Source organism: Eptesicus fuscus, chromosome 7, assembly GCF_027574615.1.
Source record: "Eptesicus fuscus isolate TK198812 chromosome 7, DD_ASM_mEF_20220401, whole genome shotgun sequence".
NCBI classification, from domain to species: Eukaryota; Metazoa; Chordata; class Mammalia; order Chiroptera; family Vespertilionidae; genus Eptesicus; species Eptesicus fuscus.
The window spans coordinates 55,665,922-55,685,389 of NC_072479.1; the positions used below are offsets into that span (position 1 = coordinate 55,665,922).

The window sequence follows — 19,468 nt, forward strand, 5'->3', positions numbered from 1 at the left end:
TAAGTATGCAAGTGAGAGAGCTATAGCTGAAAGTGCAAGTTTGTGACCCAGATTCATGTCCAAGTCATCAAGAGATTCTGAACCCACACGTAACATGCAATGAAGCCATGGGTCACCTCCTGTCCTACATAGATCATACATGTAGAATCATGATCTCCTGGGATAGGGATGGAATTCAAAACATTTAACCATAGGTTTGGCATGAGCATTGATAAATTCCACACACACAGGCTGCAGGGAGGCTGAAAGGAGGTGGTATTGCATTGCCTCTTGAATTGCTTAGTTGTATTGCTGGGTTGTGGGGGGTCCTGAGAGAGAACTGGGGTGGCTGATGTGGTGGTGGGGAATATTTGGAGGGTTCCCAGCAGCTATTCTTTATCAAATGGGACAGAACATTTTCATTGTTTTAACAGTGAACACAATCCTATCAGAGAATACTGGCTGAATGCCAGACCTGCTTTGGGATGGCATCTGTCTGCCTCCCCAGTCTTTACCTGTTTCCAATTTAACTTGAGAACCATTCGAAAAAAATTAGAGAAAAAGGGTAAGTTGCAGCTGTAAGGACTGAAGCTAGACATAGGAAGGACTTTCCTTAGAGCTGAAAGCCACTAAAAGCTAGGAGGATGCAAGATTTTTTTCTCCTAGTCTGGAGAGAGATGTTTGGCCTGGGATTGGGTTGCAAGTTGAAGGCAAAGGGATGAATGAGTGACTTCTAGGGGTACTTTCTGACCTGACACAGCTGATATCCTACATAAATGTCTTGGCCTGCCCAGGGTATGTAGCTGCCTTCTGGTTGGGGTGCCTTGCCTGGGAGGAAGGAGGACAGAGGGCACCTGGGGTCCCCTTTAAGGGAGGTGAATAATGTCACACACACACACACACACACACACACACACACCAATTCCCCTCACACTGACAACAAACCTGGCCAAGAAAGAGGCCTTTGTCCTAGGACATCTGAGGCTGTAGGGGGAGGGGAGAAGGCTACAGGTGAAAGGACACATCAAAGCGGCCGCTGCCTCTCCCCAAAACAGCTCCCCTACCCCTTTCCCAGAACCCAGGCGTTTCTTAAATAAAAGCAGAGCCCTAAATGCCCACCTGCCTAAACAGCTGGAACACGGGAGACCTGGCCCTTTTCTTCAGCACCCTTCCACCTTGCTATGACTCAGTTTCCCTGTCCCTAAGAGAGTCAAGCGAGCAGAGGGAAGGAGGTTACAACTTGTATAAAGTTTAGAGGTCACTTTGGAGTGGAACATCCGCTTGGGACTCATTATATGCATGGGAGAAACACAGACCTGGCTGGACTCCTGGGCTCAAAAGGAGGGCTGGGAGAGGCTTGAAGCCATGTGTGCCCCTGCTGGCCGGGATCAGAGTGGGGGTGGGGTGTGGGCAGAAACCACACCGGGCTCAAGTTTCCTCTCTTGGCCAGAAGGGGCAGGAGAAGAGGAGGGCCACAGGGAAAGGGGAGGGTTGGAGGAAGGACGGAGAACTCCAGCCGAGGGCTTCATAGAGGAGGCCGGTGCACCGCCCAGAAGCTTCCCCTGCTCAGTGCTCAGTGTGAGCCTACAGCCTCAGCGCTCAGCAATGGCCAGGGGGCGGGGCACAGACCTCGCAGGTTCTCAGAGGTAGCAGGGATCCTCGCGAAGGAGGTGTCAGCCCAGGCCCAGCCTCCCCACAGACAGCACCTGGAGCCTCATCTCTCTCTGCACCCAGCTTGGAGCCTGCCACAGGTGCCTGTGGGGTGGGGTGGGAGGGGGATTCTAGTGGGATCCAGGGACAGGCTGGGGGGCCGGAGGAGGGAGAGGGAGGAAATACCCAACTTTTGGCATGTTCTTAAGAGATCTCAGACCTTCCCAAGCTGCCGCTGGTTTGGGAATTTGACATCTTTGGGAACTCCTCTGGGAGAAGACCTAGATGGCTTCTGGAGTGTTCTGGGATTCTTGGGGTGAACAGCTGTGGATGGGGACCAGGCAGTGGTCCACTGAGGCACCCCTGAGGGGCTGGAGAATGACCCTGAGTAACCCTCCAGCGGGCTAGTTGCCCTGGAGAAGACAGTAGACTACCAGGAGAAAGTAAGTACCCTTCTTTCTCCTCTCCATTTCATCCTGCTGCCCTGTGCAGCCGGCTGGGAAGGTTTGGTGGAGGCTGAGGAATTGGAGACACTGGAAGTGTTGTTGCAGCGAGATGCGGTGGTGGGAGTGTGGGAGGCTAGTTCTTGCCTTCCGTTGCCCTCTCTTCTCTGGGCAATAGAGATCAGCTTGAACTGGAAGGGAGGGGAGACATCCCATCCCCAGTGTAGTTCCCTGCAACTGGAAGTCTTGGCAGCAGAAAGAGGGTGGGCAGGGAAGCAGTGGAAGGGAAGAGGGGCTGGGGCTGGGACTTTAGTCATTGGTCCCCAAAGGACTGCAGTTTGGGGTCTAGGGACCATGTGACAGAATGGCAGACACTTGTCCCTCTCCCCTTGTTCCCGTTCACCTGTTTGGGTTATGTAGGTCCCCAGGAGATTGCATCTCATTCTGGTCAACTCCATCTCCTTTTCCTCCATTCCCTTTGTTTCTCCCTCATCTATGTGTCCCTCTCCCTCTTCGGGGATTCTTCCTAATCTCTCTAAGTAGGTTGCTCACTGGCTACTCCACACCCCGAGTTTCACTGATCTCTCTTCATTCTTTCACTGCTTCTGTTGACACCTGGAAAGGTAGAGTGGCCTAATAAGCCTCAGAAGAGGGTCCCTGAGGCAAGTGCCCCCTCTGCCTTGTCAAGGCGGTTAGAGCTCTGGGCAGCAGTTGAGGCCAAATGTCTTCCTCTCCCCAGCATCCCTCCCTAAGTGGTCCTCCTCCTGTATCCCTAAGCCAACAGCCCCATGCCGTTCTGTGAGTACTCAGGGACTGTGATGAGATCTTTCTTGGTACGACCATCAGGACCATCAGGACCATCAGGATGAGAATAAAGAGGGTGGATTATAGTCCCTGGAGATGGCTCCAGTTCTACCTGATATACAATGTTGGGGAGTAAGATGGCTGTGTGACCGCTAAACTGGGAAGTGGAAACTGATTATTGTAAAAGAAAAGGGACACGGGGAGTCCCGCTCCACTTTCCCGTATCTCTCTAGTTTCTGCACCCTCTGTGATGTTCGTGTGTGTGTGTGTGTGTGTGTGTGTGTGTGTGTGTTGTTCTTTTGGATCCAATTCTCACTATACCCTCCTCCCCGATTTATATCACTGGCTGCCAACACCCTGGCTGATCCTCAGGAGGGTAGGCTCCCAAGACTGAAGGGGCCTAAGCTTGGTATATAGACCACCACCCATCACTGAGTGTCTGTCTAGGGAAAAACATACGCCTCCCCTTTGGCCTGGTGCAAACTTGGCACTGTATCAGAAAGCTGATTCCGAGGTTCTCTCAACTCCCCCTTCCCCAACTTCTTGCTTCTCCCCGCTCCCCTTCTGGATTCTCATTTCCCTGTCCTAGGGTGAGGTGGAGATTGAGCTCCTGGTCTTCCTGAGAAGAGGCTGATATCTAGTCTCAGCTCTCAGGGCAGCCAGAACCCAGTGTTGCCAGGGCCAAAGACTGGAAGCTAGGAGAAGCCTGGACCACTTGCCGGGCTCCTTTCTGGCTTTGTGTTTTTCCTCTAAGTCCGTATGGTTGGACTAGTTTAGTATGTCTCAGAAACACCAGGGCACTTGTCAAAATGCTGATCGCTGGGTACCCGCACCGATGAATTCAATTCAGTAGGTCTGGGGTGGCTTTCAGGATTGTTTTGACAAGTACCCCAGGTGAATGTGGTGCGCAATACAGTTTGTGACTGCCTGAGCCGGAAATAACCTACTGCCCCTCACAGCAAGGAGGCTCTTCATCCTGTTTCTGTTAAATGGAAGAGACTGAATGAGAAGCAATTTGCCCCAGGTCATGTATCTGGAACCTTTCTCCTGCCTCCTAGGGCAGGATCCTTGTATTGCACCTAAGCGTCAGATCTAGGAAGATATAAGGAGGGACAAAGGGTGGGGGTAGGTGGGCGTGTGAAGGACTGTGAGGCAAGAGCCAATGTCCCTGCCCCATAAACCCCTTCTCCATTCACTTTGCCTTTGGGCAATTTCCTTCAGAACCTGGGTGGGGGAGGGTGGATTTCCGGTGTTGAAATGGCATCCTGGACAGACATAAACACCCCACCCACTCTGCCCAAGGGCCAGGGGCCTGTGCCCATACCAACTCTCAGCCCTGGGGATGGCAATAGAACCAGGGGGTAGGGGCAGGGGCTGGAGGAGGTCCTCTTTCAAAAGAATAATTTGCAGCTCTCACTAATTGTGTTGTGAGATTCAAAGAGTGGACTCCATAACTAGCTATGATAGGCCATCCTTGTGGTGATCTAAGGTCATGCAATTTGAGGTCATTCTGTCTCATCCTCTGTTCTTCTATGTTTCCCCTACCCCTAGACTGACTGCTTCTACTTATATGACAGGAGTAGGGTGTGGTGTCCGGCCCCAAGAGGTCAGGAGGTCCCTGCCAAATTTACTTGGAATTTCTTGCCCAAGGCAGGGAGAACAGATGCAGGGAAAACGGGTGTCAGGGAATAGGGAGGTAGGGTGAGGAGAAGACTGGCAGAAGGTGAAGGCAGAGGTGAGGGTTTGCTGAGAAAGTTTGGCTGTCCAAGCAGAAAGGGTCCTCCAAGTTCACTTGTCCAACACCCTAGTTTTACAAATGAGGAAACAGGCTCAGAGAAGTGCGATGACTTACCCAACATCCCACGGCTACTTTGTGGCAGACCTGCAGCTAGAGCCCAGATCAAAAGAAAAGGGGCTGGAGGGGAATATGTATTCAAGGCTCTAAAGAGATATTCCCTAAAAGAGGAAAAAAGAGACTGAGTTCCCACAGAAAGAATCGATGATGTAGACCACTATTAAAGGCTTGGGGTATGGAGACAGAGGATGGGAAGGCACCTAGAAGGCGATATAGGCTATTAGACTAGCTGCGAGTAGACTCAGTCAGTAGCGATTCCAGACCTGACTCTGCTATTTACCAGCTTGGGTTTCAATTTCTGAATGGACCTTATAGGATCTTTGTGAAAATCAATCTCATAAACGAATGCTTGTAAAACACTGGTACAGTTCTTGACAAATGCTTAATACATCTTTGTTACCTTAGAAGAGGAAAGGTCCCTGGCTGTGGGTTGGGGTATGGACAAGATGACCCTGCAGGGACACAGGGCAGAGGTCCAGTGACTCCAGAGACCATTCCTCCTCTGCTGTTTGCAGCTGATAAACCTCTTATCTGGCCCAGGCAGGGGAGTCCAGGGCCAGCCTAGGAGGAGAGGGCAGGGCTGCTATCAGGCACCAGGCCTGGGCCATATCTCAGAGAAGGGGAGGGACTGTCTGCATGGTTCTTCCCACAACACACTCCTTGGGGATCCCCAAGCACTCGCTCTCATCTTGGGAAGAAAAGACTGAGATCCTAAAACTGAGAACAGAGGAGGAAAGGAGGAGTGATCCCTGATGTTGCCTCAAAAAATGGGGAGGAAAAATCCAGAAGACGTGACTTCTGCGCCAGCCAGTGATACAGTTTTGGGGAGAAAGAAATAGGGTAAAGAGAGGCATCTTGTCTGAAAAAAAAGGTAAAGACCTAATGTGCTCCCAAAGGAACTGACTACCGCCACAGCAGGTGAGGTGGAGATCACGCTGCAGAAAAAGACATCCTAGCTTTGAGGAGTTGGTTGATGAGTCTAGCGTGAGGGGGAGGCGGGGAGGCCTCTCCTCTCAGGTACATTGGAAGGAGCCTCTCTCTGGAGGCAGGCAGGATAAAATTGCTGACCCCTAGTAGGAGAGCCCTAACCCCATTTCTCCTTTGATACAGGTTGCTGGGGCCATTTGGGCTTTGGGGGACCCTGGACCAGGCCCTGGCCCAGTAGGATGCCCCCGTGTCCTCCCCAGCAGAGCAGGAACAGGGTGACACAGCTGCCCACTCCGGAGCTGGGCGAGATGGAACTGACTTGGCAAGAGATCATGTCCATCACTGAGCTTCAGGTGAGTGGAGTTGCGGGGGCAGGGGAAGGGAAGAGTAGAGAAGCAGAGAGTCTAGCTGGGCCTGAGGCAGGGGGCTGGAACAAGGAGGGCTCAGAGTCTCAAGCTGGAAATGTTCCAGGCCCTGGAAAAGGAAGGGCTGAAGTAGAAGGGAGATCTGGATGTTAGACCAGAACATTAAGGGGAAGGGGTGTGGAAGAGCAGGGGACCGGAGTGGTGGGGAAGGAAGGATTTGATTGGGGAATGTATGCTCTCTCAGCAGCCACTCTGCACACATCTCTCTACCCCATCTCTAGCCCCGCCTTCCCTTTCTCATCTTCTTTTATTCTGACCTCCCTTTCCTCCAATCCTGCTCATCTTCTCCCTTCATTTTCTCCCCCTGCCCTCAGCAGCTGGGCCTCTTTCTCCCAGGTAGCTGAGCAGTAGTTCAAGGGCCTCCGGAAGGGGGGTCAGTCTATGCCAGGGTCCTCTCCTCCTGCTAGTTGGACAAAGGGGTGTCTGTTGGCCTAACAATAATGTCTTTGTCCCCAGCTGGGCTAGAGCAAGGTGTCTCCCCAACGTGGTTTGGGGGCCCTGTTTCGAGCATGTTCTCTCCTCCTCTCTGCACCTGGGCAGGGACAGAGGGACTGAAAAGTGGAGGGTAGAGCTGGCGCGAGCTCCCCAAGGTGCCTCTTAGCCCCCAGGGTGACACAGCTGCCCACTCTGGAGCTGGGCGAGATGGAACTGGCTCTGCGCCTGACCCTTTCTCTCCCCTACCACTATGCATGGGCCCCCAGAATCTGCCCTCAGCCCTGCTCCCACACAGCAGCTCCCTCTGCTGGGCACCCAGGGCATGGCCAGGACCTGAACTTGACCCTTTGACCCTAGATAACCATAGCAGGAAAGGGTTCTGAGGGGTCATCTTGGATAACAACTCCTTGTCTTCCTGAAAGAAATAAAGAAACATGAGCCATTTCAACCCAGTAAGAGTTCCTGAGGAGGAGATTCCATAATAGTTGTAATGCTAGTCCTTTCTGAAGGCCGACCTCAGAGACATCCATTCCTGTTTAAACTGCTTTCTTCTTGGAAGACTTGCATTGCAACTTTACAAGACGCTTTCAATGGTTTTTAGCGCCTTTTTGTTCCGTTGTTGTTATCTCACCGGCTCTTTCAGGAGGACCAAGCTTGGTCCTGAGAGAGAGCTGGTTCTCTTCCTCAGCCTGTCTCCAAGTCTCTTTTTATGTCTTTTCTTGCAGGGCCTCAATGCTCCAAGTGAGCCGTCGTTTGAGCCTCCAGCCCCAGCCCCATACCCTGGGCCCCCACCACTCCCAGCTTACTGTCCTTGCTCAGTCCACCCAGATGCTGGCTTCGCCCTTCCTCCACCACCTTATGAGCTCCCAGTATCCTCAGCTCATGTCCCAGACCCCCCATATTCTTATGGCAACATGGCCATCCCAGTCTCCAAGCCACTGACCCTCTCAGGCCTGCTCAGTGAACCCCTCCCAGACCCCTTAGCCCTCCTGGATATGGGGCTGCCGGCGGGGCCACCCAAGCCTCAAGAAGACCCAGAATCTGACTCAGGATTATCCCTCAACTATAGTGACGCCGAATCTCTTGAGCTGGAGGGGACAGAGGCCGGTCGGCGGCGTAGCGAGTATGTAGAGATGTATCCGGTGGAGTACCCCTACTCACTTATGCCCAACTCCTTGGCCCACCCCAATTATGCCTTGCCACCTGCTGAGACCCCCTTAGCCTTAGAGCCCTCTTCAGGCCCTGTGCGAGCCAAGCCCACTGCACGGGGGGAGGCAGGGAGTCGGGATGAGCGTCGGGCCCTGGCCATGAAGATCCCCTTCCCTACGGACAAGATTGTCAACTTGCCGGTAGATGACTTTAATGAGCTGTTGGCACAGTACCCGCTGACAGAAAGCCAGCTGGCACTAGTCCGGGACATTCGACGGCGGGGCAAGAATAAGGTGGCTGCCCAGAACTGTCGCAAGAGAAAGCTGGAAACCATCGTGCAGCTGGAGCGGGAGCTGGAGCGGCTGGGCAGTGAGCGGGAGCGGCTGCTCAGGGCCCGTGGGGAGGCCGACAGGACCCTAGAGGTGATGCGCCAACAGCTGGCCGAGCTGTACCGTGACATTTTCCAGCACCTTCGGGATGAAGCTGGCAACAACTACTCCCCTGAAGAGTATGCGTTGCAACAGGCTGCTGATGGGGCCATATTCCTGGTGCCCCGGGGAAGCAAGATGGAAGCCTCAGACTGAGCTGGCCCAGCTGGGCGGACCGGTGATGGAGATCCCTTCATTCCCTTCTGATAAAGGAACTCCCCGACCCTGAGGCCCAGAAGAGGCCCACAGTGAAAAACCTGACATGTTAGGTCCAAGGTGTGTTCAATGAGGCTTGCTGTGAGACAAGTATGTGAGTGGAAGGCTGGAATCTTTCTGTGATTCAGCTCCCCAGGTCTCCAACCGCCACCTCTTGTTTGAGCTTTGGTTTATAAAGCACTCTACAGAAATAGTTTTCCATGGTGTCTTCCTTCTCCAGGGAGGTGATGAAGCTGAACTCTTCTCGGAGCTCATTTCTTGGTTTTGGTGGGGAGGCAATGCTGCCAAGCGCATTTCTTTCCCCTACAGCTCTGCATAAGAGTGGCACACACAATTTTGGCTCTAGCAGTATGCAATCTACCACCTTCATCCTCCTTTTTAGAGCCAGGGGCCATGAATGATCTGAGGAATTCCACCCTCCCTGGTGGCCCCCTATTTACAGAGCTGAGATTGCTGCCAAAGCTGGCTAGACCTTCTGTGCAAGGTCCCTGAGGTTTATTTAGGCTTTTCCTTTCTCAGTCTTTGGAACACAGAAGAGCCTAGAATACCCACAGGTCTTTTTTTCTATTTCCCTCCTCCTGCCTACTTCCATAGGACTCCCTCAGCCTGGTGGGGGAATATTCCTAGCTCCCTAAGAAAACCGAGAGAATTTGATTGGATGTTTTAAGTTTTAGGGGATTTCACACCCAAGTCTGAGTAAAACCTGCTCCACAGTGGAGCACCATATGCATTTTGGTGAACTTTTAACATTTTTATTGATTGATTTTAGAAAGGAAGGGAAACATTGATCCACCATTCCACCAACCCATGCATTTATTGGTTGATTCCTGCGTGTGCCCTGACTGGGAATTGAACCCCCAACCGAGCTACCCAGCCTGGGAGGGTCTGTGAAATTTTCTATCTCCCTAGTTATGTTAGACCAGTGATGGCGAACCTATGACACGCGTGTCAGCACTGACACGCGTAGCCATTTCTGATGACACGCGGCCGCTGAGGGGGCCGCATGCCGAGGATGAAACATTTGCAAAATAATGTTTTTTCCTCAAAGTGACACACTACCGAGTTATGCTCAGTTTTTTGAAGTTGGACACACCAAGCTCAAAAGGTTGCCCATCACTGTGTTAAGACACTTTCTTGTTCCCCACCCTTTTCTAGATCCTTGGAGACCAAGGGCCTTTCATTAGTGTATACACACTTTTTTTTTCAACATAATTTTCAGATGTTACGAAAGTCCTCCCTGACACACTTCCATCTCCTTGGTTGGGTGGTTCCCAATCTTCTCAGGCACTGAATTACACAAACTTATTTTGGTATTTTGCTTCTATTTATAATTCTATTCAACTTTACTAGCTCCATTCCAATGGGGAAACCTTACTTCTGGATGCTAGTAAGACACTACAGTTGAGACAAAAGCACAACAGTGGTCAAAGATGTGGAAAGTGCATACCTACATTCTGAAAAACATGCCCAGGTTTAGGGAATTGAAAGTAACGTAGCGCTTCCTATTCCTAATAGATCTGAAGACAGTCCACACTTCAACTATTTTCTCAAAAAAATGAACATGTGGGACCAAGTTGTTGAGGACAGGGCCTGGGTTAACTGTTCAAACTTAGTCCCCCTAAGGCAGCAGTTGCCAACCTTTCAGACCACTGGTTGGTGACTCCAGGCTGCTCTAAGGGACATCACACTGTTTACATTCTAATCCAGCTCATAAAGGGAATTCAGTCAACCATTTACTGAGCATCTAAGCTCTGGTTCAAAGAATGAGACATAGTGAAGAGGACAATGCCATGCTTATGTACACATTGCCACGAAGACCATCATATACATTGTTATGTGCCTAAAGCAGATGGAAGTGAGTCAGTTTCTAAGAACTAGCACAGGGCAATTATCTTCCTTGAGTCTATTTCCTCTAACTTCTATCTGTAAAGCATCCATCAAAGTAGATGGAATGTAATACAATTGTTTTTACTTTTAGAGAGGGAGAGAAATGTCAATGAGAGTATAACATTGATTGGGTGCCTCCACATGCCCCCAACCTGAGACTGGGAGTGCAACCCAGATGTGTACCCTGACTGGGAATGGAATCTAACCACGTTTTGGTGTATGAGACAATGGCCACCCAAGCCACACCACAGTTAAGTTTTTCAACAAGAATGCTTTTCACTATTAACCAGCCATTCCAGGAAATTAAAAAATAGGACCTCCTAAAGATGGGAGAAATGTTAAGCCTTTGCTAAAATTGCCTAAGATATCTGGCCAATACATACTTATTAAAACATGACACCCCTCCAGAATTTAACAGATAAACATAGCTCTCATAAGAGACTGAAGTGGGGCAGCTCTGGCTTTTACAACTTGCGGGAGAGCTAGGAAAAAAACGTATGTTCAAGTGGAGCAATAGTTAACAGCTTACTTCTAACAGGGCCAACATTTAGCCCTGCAGTGAGCCCAGCTTCTCAGATTTCAGTCCCCACAACCCAATCCTTCCTTGTTCATCTGAATGCCAACCTGTGATTTAAAACATGTACCTTAACTGCTAGGTTCAAAATGCAATGACTTTACACAAGGCCCTGCTCCTTTAGATTGATCCTGCTAGTAAGTTTTCTGGTTTAGCAGACATCTGGTATATCATTATCTCCTGTATCTCCCATTCTCAAACTTGAGGGGTACAGTATAAAGTTTACCCTAAGTATCATGAAAAAGAGAAAATGAAAGTAAGAAACAAGGTTAAAAGCATTTTATTTAAAAAGCCCATTCATAAAACTGAATGATTAATTCAAGCTGCAACACAGCCAACGAAAACTGCACGGCAGTGAAAATGAAGTACACATTGGCTCAGATAAAGGTCGTCCTCATAAGGATGTTCCTGCAAAAATAAAAAAAAGTTATGAAGCACTTCCACAAGCAGATGAAAGATGCCCATTGTCTTTACTAGGAACCCAGTTGCTTTATTAACGTATTTCTATTAGATCAGATTAGCAAGTCTTTTTGGTTCTGAGGCAGATTCTCTTTATTTGGGCAATACCAATCACTTGCTTACCATTACTTTATAAAAATTTACCTTTTAGCCATGAGCTTGGACAGATGAGTTTCTGTTTAAGACATGTTGATAAGCCTGTAGTACCAGACTCCTCCCTAGAAAAGCAAACAACCTTTAGAACTAGCTTTCCTGAGATCAAGTCCCATCTCAGGCTAATGCCCCCACCCCCCAATTAATGGTCCACCCACCCTCCCACCATTACTTTGGGGAAGAGTCTAATGCATTACTTTGAGCCATTGTTTTAAGGAAATGGGTCAAAGAAGTAGGCGATAAATATTAAGGGGCAAAAATTTATTATTCATAGTAGAGACAGTTAAAGCACTCATTTCCTTCAATTGTTATCCAGCAAGACTAGGGTGTCAATTTAAAACAATCCATCTCCAGAAAAACCAAGTTCAGCTTAACTGGACTAGTTTTGGCTCAATATATTAAGGAAAATATAATAGAAAACTGGATTTTACATAACTATATGGATGTAAGTAAAATCTGTTCTTACCTACCAGCATAGCAATAAAACCTTTCCTCCTGGTTCTGACTGCTAGTCCTAAGAGTCAGGTGTGCCTTACTTTTTTGTCTGCCTCCTTCCTTGCGATGGTCACTGAAAATTCACTCCCTCCTAGCTTTCATGGAGCGTGCCGTGGCCTGCCCCTGGCTTATCTGTACTCCACATACCACAAGTGTCTACTCTCAGCTGTAGAGTGTCTGAGCTCGGAGCCATTCGCGCTATACTTGCTAGCAGTTCCTAGTAGCTGAACATCTCTCCTGGATCTTTAAAGGCATTGTCAGGAATCCTGAGGTATCTGCAAACTCCCTCAATAGTTAAGGTTCCACCTGCCATTGCAAACTCAGCCAATATCAAACCCATGGAACTGTATCATCCATCCATGCTTTCCCACCCACCTCCACCTCCCACCCATCACCACCCCACCCCCAAACTTCCAAGTAACACACCATGGGATGAAATACAGTTCTAGTGATAAACAAATCTCTATGCTACTAGGTAAGTACAATGGCACTGAAATTGAAAGTATCAAAGGGGAGGGCTCAAAAGAACCTATATACAAATAACAAAGACTGGATAGTATGTAACTTAAAAGATTTAGAAATCATTTTCCATACAATTAACATTTTAGGATGGTTGTGTGATCTTGTGCCATGTTTAAAGGAAAACTGCAGTTAGCATGTTTGTAAGCAATGTGGTTCCTAAACATGTCCATAATTTTTGTTTCCAATAGGCAACTAGTGTGGTTAAAATCTAAAAATCTCTATAAAGGCCCACCCAACCAGAACAAAGGGAACTGCAGTTTTCCTTTAATGTAAGCCTATTTTGTGTAGGAATATGAATTTCTTACTGGTGCTGGCCAATTTTAAAAAATGTCTCCCAAATACTCTAAATCTGTGTGGACTTTTGGGGTGGCATTAGCCAGCAGCTGGTTTCTATTCTCTGGCAAAGCTTTGAACTTGAATTGTGATAGAAGTATTCAACATTATCAGGGGAGGTGGGTAGGGAAAGTCCAAAGCTCTGCCAGTCCCAAATCCATACAGTTGTCATTCAAGAGGATAGTAAATCGTTTATTGATTACACATGATAATGGATGATACACAAGCTTCATATCCATCTATAATTTTATCTGGTACCATAATTCAATTTAGATATATTGCATAGGATGTGCCAACAATCATTAATAACCAAATGAACTCCATGACTCTGCTTGGGTGACCCTTTTAATGGTGAACTCCAGGTCACAACACAGTAACTGTCAATTCAACTATACCAAAGTTTCTGAGGACAATGGCTTCTGTGCCCAAGCAGGTTGTAAGTAAATTTCAAATGGAACCTGGCATCACCCTGAAGGAATTCTAGCTTCACACTGTTGGGGTAATTCACCAAGATGGCTTCAGAGCAAACTAACTTTACACAGCACATTTAAAAAAAAGACACATTTATTCAGCGTCATGATCAGACTATTACATTTAGCAATCAACAGCATGGGTGCAAAAAAAAAAAATCTACATTAAAACCCTTGGTTGGAATGCTTTACACTTTCCACAGAACAGAAACTAAAATAACCTGTTATACAATTAGTCACAAATACAGTCCTCGAGTTTTTTTGCCCATTCACATGAGTATTGTCTAACACATGTCTTCTTTGTAGCAGCTAGGCCCTGCCACCACTGTGCTTGGCTGAGTTCACAAATCTGTTGTAACCTGTAGCTTCCCTGTCACTTCTCTGGCTCTCCTCTCCTGCTAAGCTTTGTTTCCTGTTGAACAATATGGAATAAAGTTGTTAATCTAAACATATTAAGACTTAAAGGCTACAATCCAATATCAAGTTTTGTTTCCCACAAATTTTGCTGATCTGAATATTAGCTTAATATCCACAATTTTACTGAAGTTATAATGTTAACTATGTTGCACTGCTTAGCTACATTAGGGTTACTGGGTTCATTATCAATTATGAAAATTAAGCCAAAATACAAAAAGGGGTTTACTTACCTGGCAGTAATTAAAACCTTCTGCCACTGCCATAGCTACTGCTGCTGCTGGAACCGCCATAGCCACCTAAGAAGAAGGTTTGTTCCTTTAAACTTCTGGAAATATCAATAGTAATGCCTTTATATTTGAAGCAAGTGAAAAATCTGAGTTTAAGCTCAGATATTTTTAATTTGATTGCAATTACAAAGCCCTTCAGTATTCCGAAGGCTTTTAATTGTCAGCTTTTTATAACCAGTGCCAGTTATAAATACACTTAGCCCTCTAATACTACATATACATGTACCTACCTTGGTTTCGTGGTTTGGCAAAGTATTGACCTCCACCACCATAAGGGCCAGAGCTTCTGCCTCCAAAGTTTCCTCCTTTCATAGGCCCAAAATTTGAAGACTGGTTGTTGTAATTGCCAAAATCATTGTAGCTTCCACCACCTCCAAAATTGCTTCCTGAGAATGGAAAGAGGGCCTTTATTTGTTACTTAGGAAAGGTGATCGTCCTGAATCTATTTAGTGTTCAGAGTGGGGAAAAAAGATTGCATGACCTGCCTGCCTTTCTTTCTCCCAAACTTGGATGGCTTCAACGTTTATCTTTGTTTGCATCTCATATTTTCTGGACAAGGCATTCAGTTGAATAATCCAGTACTTAAAAAAAAATGTACCCAACTCACCATGACAACAGAGCATATTCTCTAGCCTTGAAGGCTTATCCATCCAGGGGCACTGCAAACACATGCTGGATACATCAACTAAGTGCCTATGGTCCCAAAGAAGTTAAAACACTAAATCCTACGACAGCTAACCTGGTTCCAGTTGAACACGCCACTATCCACTTATTCAACTAGTTGGGAGTGAGGCGGCCCCAGCTTAAAGCTGGGAGGCAGCATAGTAAGCCCATTAAAAAGTACCATGCAGTGTACCACATAATGCTTTTAAGAGCATCTAATCCCCACATGGGCATAAACTCTACAAAACTAATCTAGCTACTGCACCAAGTACCTGGGTCACTGGATACCTACCACTACCACCGCCAAAGCCGCCTCCGCCTCCTCCGTTGTTATAGCTGTCATAGCTGCCACTCCCGCCATAGCCACTGCCCTGGTTTCCATAACCCTGTCCACCACTTCCATAGCCTCTGCTTCCTCCAGAGTAACCAGGGCCGCCTCCTCCATAACCACCTACAAGAATACAATTCTTCTCAATAAGACAAAAGTATTCAACAATCAAAATCTGTTTAAGGCTAATGGGAAACAGCCAGCTTTGAATCATGCTGTTATGGTCAGAGCTTAGCTTGTCATGCACTAGATGCACTCAAGTTTTAGTTTCTACCCATCTATTCTGTAGATAGCCAAAAAACCTTTTCACCTGTTTCTTCCTAAAACAAACAAAACTTACCATCATTACCAAATCCATTATAGCCATCCCCACTGCCACCATATCCACCGCCACCACGGCTGCCACCAAAGCCACCTGTAAGAGAGCAAAAATTTAAAGCAGGTTTGAAGTATATAAATTGCATTCAAATAACAGCATTGTAAGTATAAACTTTAGGAAGTAGTTCCTGCACTACAAAAATGATTTCCATACCAGAGACTTTAACTTCTGGCTAGTGAGAAGCCAGAACTACATTAGGATAAAATGTAACTTTGGAAGTGTTGACCAGTAGTTACAATACTGCCACAGATTACATAAGGGACAAGTTATCTGTGTTAAATTACAAGCTTACTATTATTAATTGGTAACAGTGGAATATAATCAAATACCTCGACCACTGAAGTTTCCTCCGCGACCAAAGTTGTCATTTCCACCAAAACCACCTCCACGACCACCTCCGAAGTTTCCAGAACCACTTCGACCTTAACAAGTGAAGTTTTAAGTGTTGAAGCATACGAATTAGAATGGGACTTTAAGGTTTAATAAAACAACCAACTCACCTCTTTGGCTGGACGAAGCACTAGCCATCTCTTGCTTAGATAGGGCTTTCCTTACTTCACAGTTGTGGCCATTCACAGTATGGTATTTCTGAACTAAATTTGAAAATAAAAAGAACACAGTATCTCAGGGTTTAGAACACAACCCAGACAGACTTCAGAACCCTTAGCAAATATGTCACCTGATACTTACTGACAATCTTGTCTACAGAGTCATGGTCATCAAAGGTTACAAAAGCAAAGCCCCTCTTTTTGCCACTGCCTCGGTCGGTCATGATTTCAATCACTTCTATTTTCCCATACTGTTCAAAATAATCTCGTAGGTGATGTTCTTCAGTGTCTTCTTTAATACCACCGACAAAAATCTTTTTCACAGTTAAGTGGGCACCAGGTCTTTGAGAATCCTAAGAGGGAAGAAACCCCAAGTTATAGCAGAATCTATCCCAAAATTAAGATCCATGTTTCTTATCACCCCTAATGTACTGAATGGCACCCTTCAAAGTGGAAAGAAAAAAGCATCACTTACTTCTCTTGAGACAGCCCTCTTTGGTTCCACAACTCTCCCGTCCACCTTGTGTGGCCTTGCATTCATGGCTGCATCCACCTCCTCCACAGTGGCATAGGTGACAAACCCAAAGCCTCTGGAGCGCTTGGTGTTTGGATCTCTCATCACCTGAGATGTAATTCATTTAATACACAGTAAGATCCCCAAAGCCCCTGACATTTCCACCTTGAATAAGGTAACAGGAAACTTGATACTTGCCCTTTATACAAAGCCCTCCAGCTCCCATTACCCATAAATCTAGGAATAAGCTTTTTAATCACTTAAACCCACACCTTCCCGCCCAAGTTATTTGCGAGCGTAATCCTGTTAATTTTCATAAGCATTCAGACAGAGCTAGAGCACGACAAGCCAAGGAAATCGACTAGTTCTACTGCCCTTTTGTCTCCTCCCAAGTCTTACCACACAGTCCGTGAGCGTTCCCCATTGCTCAAAATGGCTCCTCAGACTCTCATCGGTTGTTTCAAAGCTCAAACCTCCGATAAAGAGCTTCCGCAGCTGCTCCGGCTCTTTGGGAGACTAGGAGGGGGGGGAGGGGAGAGGGAGCGTTAACTGGGCGTATAACGCAAAACACCTTTCACTTAAGCAAAACTGGATAGCAACGTGGTAGCACTCATATTGTTCCTTCTGGTCGCAACAAGCCACGTGCTTCTCCCCATTGGGGAGACCTTATGTTGGGGCTGGGGAACCGGGGGCGCATGCGTCCCTCCTTTCCGACGCACGCGCAACAAAAGGACTAGGCAGGAGGGATCCATTGCCAGTAAGAGATTACAACTGCTTTTAAGAAATTCGCCCGAGACAAAGCCAAAAAATAATAATCGACTTAATGTGCCTAAGAGCCTTACTGGGAGGAACGAGCGGCGTGATAACTAAGGGTTGCAGGACGACGGCCTCATGGCCACGAAGAGGACAAAATGGCGACCTGAACTTCGGGAGGGGTAGGCCCTGGGCGCGACCCAAGAACTGCCGAATGGGCTGGAGAAGCAGTCAATCCAGACTGCATCCCATAGAACTCAGGAAGGGACGAGGGAGAAAGTTAAGCAGTAGAGAGGGTCTTACCCACCTCAGACTTAGACATGATGACTGCAACAGGGGAAATTCCAACGATGCTTACTCCGCGGCGTTCACCAGCAGAAAGGAGTGATCTAAGGAACGTATCTGCCAGCCTACCTTCGGCCTCGCTTTTTTATCCCGCCTCCTCCCTTGCGGCATTGGTAGACTCCGCCCCTTGGTAGCTCTGATAGGATAGTTGAAATAGCTTCCTGCTCCTATTGGTCTGTGGTGCCGCGTTGCTGAAACGTCATCCGTTTGGGCGTTCTACGCAGGGTCCACCCCTCGGAGACTATTGGTTCCCGAGTAATATTATTCTTAACTAGTCTGATTGGCTACCCAACCAATCATTCATATTTAAATATACCTAGGGCATTTAAATACAACTTTAATCCTCCACGCTGCAAATGTTACATTCTACTCAGTTGTCAGAGCATGATTAATACTATGTATCAAAAAGTAGAATGTGACAATTTCATTTTTTTTTTGCGACAACCGCCTGCAGAACGCATGTGTAGTAAAATGGCGAGTTCACGCAGGCGCATTAAGAAGTTCCGCCTGGCTCAAGAAACACGTGAAATGGCGGGCGGGAGATGGTGGCGAACCTACAGCGCCTGCGTAATGGCGGGAGTTGTGCCTCGTTTTGCGCAGGCGTAATGGGCGGAGAAAAGGTCTGGTCCCAGGATTGGTAGCGCAGGCGCAGGGAAGGATCCGTTTTGGCGGGCGGTTGGCGTTGCGCAGAAGACGGCGGCAGCGGTGGCTTGTGGTCCGGCTCTCATCACAGAGGAACAGAGAAGACATTAGCGTGAGAGATCGGTCTCGATCCCGGGTAAGTGGCGGACAGTCTTGCCTACCGATGGGAAGTCTCCATCCGATTCCAATTGAGCCCGTTATTGTGTGAAATGAATGGATCGTGGGGTGGGGGCTAGTGAAGGGGGAGCGGTGGATCCGGCCAACCAATGGAAGGACAGGGGCGGATGTTTTACCCCCGGCAGGTTCTGTGGAGCTTTGCCCACGAAGAATTTGACTGGCATGTGTATAGACCAATTGAGTCTGTCTGTCGCTGCAGACTGATCGGTCCTTAGGCCATCGGAATGTGGGAGGCGGGTTTTCTCCTCTTGAGCAGCATTTTACTGGGCCAATGAGCACTAAGCGCGCGGTAGGTTGGGCTCTTCCCAGAGGCAGCGGTTTGACTCCAATGGGGAATGAGGGAGTCGGGCGCTTAAATGGATGGACCACATCTGGAGCCAGTAAAATATCCTATGGAGAGCGCTCGGCGAGTCGTCCAATCAGCGCTCCAAAAGACAGAGGTCTTAGATTTGGGGTGGTGAGGAAGGGTACTCGATGCCTGTGATGGCGCGTCGGGGGTGGATATTTTGTCCACAATGACTTCTCTAACGAAGCCTTTAGGCCTCCATACTATAAACCTCCCTGGTAGGGAAACTACGTTTGCTCCTGGATACCTTGAGTTTGCCATTTTCTCCCACTGTACTTCCCACCATCCACCATAGGTTTTGGGGGGAGCAAGGGAGGTCTTTTGACTTTGAGAACTAGCTCCATTAGGAAGACTGCCTTGAAGTTTTAGAATGAATGGGATAAATCTCTATGTATTGTGGAAAGGCATCCGAAAAAAATCTACATGATGCATATTTCCACGGGCAACTCAATATTTGTAAAAACATAGAGAAAATTTTGGAAAGCTTCATAATACAGTGGGATCGAGGCAAGTTGGATCTCTAATGTTTAAATCTTTGCAGGGATTATAAGAATTTGTGATTAAAATTAAGCTAAAAAGTCAACTTTTTTGTGTTTCCATTGATAATCACGTACTTCTCACCACCTTTCTCCTTTACACCGCGAAAGAGTGCTGTTTTCCCCTTAGGAACTAAGGCGATTCTCGGTCTAAAATATATAAATAAAAAATTAACTTTCTGAGTACTTAGTATCTGCTAGGCATCATGCTAAGTGCTTTACAAGAAATACTCATCTTTCCCAGTGCCTTTTTAGAGCCTTTTCTTTGAGGAACTTTTCCCACCACATTTGTCTCTTTCTTTACACCATTAAAGAGTTTCTAATCCTCT

General features: G+C 47.5%; 3 protein-coding genes across 5 annotated transcripts in view; 2 read left to right on the forward strand and 1 right to left on the reverse strand.

Annotated features, from left to right (window-relative positions):
* The first annotated feature begins 1,567 nt into the window (after window positions 1–1,567).
* NFE2 (nuclear factor, erythroid 2) lies at window positions 1,568–8,501 on the forward strand. Its single transcript, XM_008140796.3, has 3 exons — window positions 1,568–1,730; window positions 5,842–6,011; window positions 7,244–8,501. The coding sequence occupies exons 2-3, from the start codon at window positions 5,898–5,900 to the stop codon at window positions 8,249–8,251; spliced, it is 1,122 nt and encodes a 373-aa protein (XP_008139018.2). The 5' UTR covers window positions 1,568–1,730; window positions 5,842–5,897; the 3' UTR covers window positions 8,252–8,501.
* A 2,533-nt stretch (window positions 8,502–11,034) lies between these two features.
* On the reverse strand, window positions 11,035–17,486 carry HNRNPA1 (heterogeneous nuclear ribonucleoprotein A1). 3 transcript variants are annotated; one of them, XR_003617245.2, is made up of 12 exons: window positions 17,401–17,486; window positions 16,740–16,856; window positions 16,302–16,448; window positions 15,969–16,179; window positions 15,779–15,871; window positions 15,608–15,700; window positions 15,240–15,314; window positions 14,864–15,022; window positions 14,139–14,294; window positions 13,852–13,917; window positions 11,376–11,449; window positions 11,035–11,180 (listed from the first exon to the last, which is right to left on the reverse strand). XR_003617245.2 is itself a non-coding variant. In XM_008140794.3 (11 exons), exons 1-10 carry the CDS (start codon window positions 17,413–17,415, stop codon window positions 13,862–13,864), a joined length of 1,122 nt encoding a protein of 373 aa, XP_008139016.1. In that variant the 5' UTR covers window positions 17,416–17,486; the 3' UTR covers window positions 12,906–13,616; window positions 13,852–13,861. The 3 variants fall into 3 exon arrangements, 2 of the variants coding, with proteins under 2 accessions (XP_008139016.1, XP_008139017.1); XM_008140794.3 differs by lacking the exons at window positions 11,035–11,180; window positions 11,376–11,449 and adding an exon at window positions 12,906–13,616; XM_008140795.3 differs by lacking the exons at window positions 11,035–11,180; window positions 11,376–11,449; window positions 14,864–15,022 and adding an exon at window positions 12,906–13,616.
* Window positions 17,487–18,019: 533 nt separating this feature from the next.
* The window catches only part of CBX5 (chromobox 5), a 29,994-nt gene continuing 28,545 nt past the window's right edge, over window positions 18,020–19,468 (forward strand). Inside the window, exon 1 of the mRNA XM_008140790.3 lies at window positions 18,020–18,216. The gene's annotated coding sequence lies outside the window, so the exon portion shown is untranslated. The remainder of the gene's footprint in view (window positions 18,217–19,468) is intronic.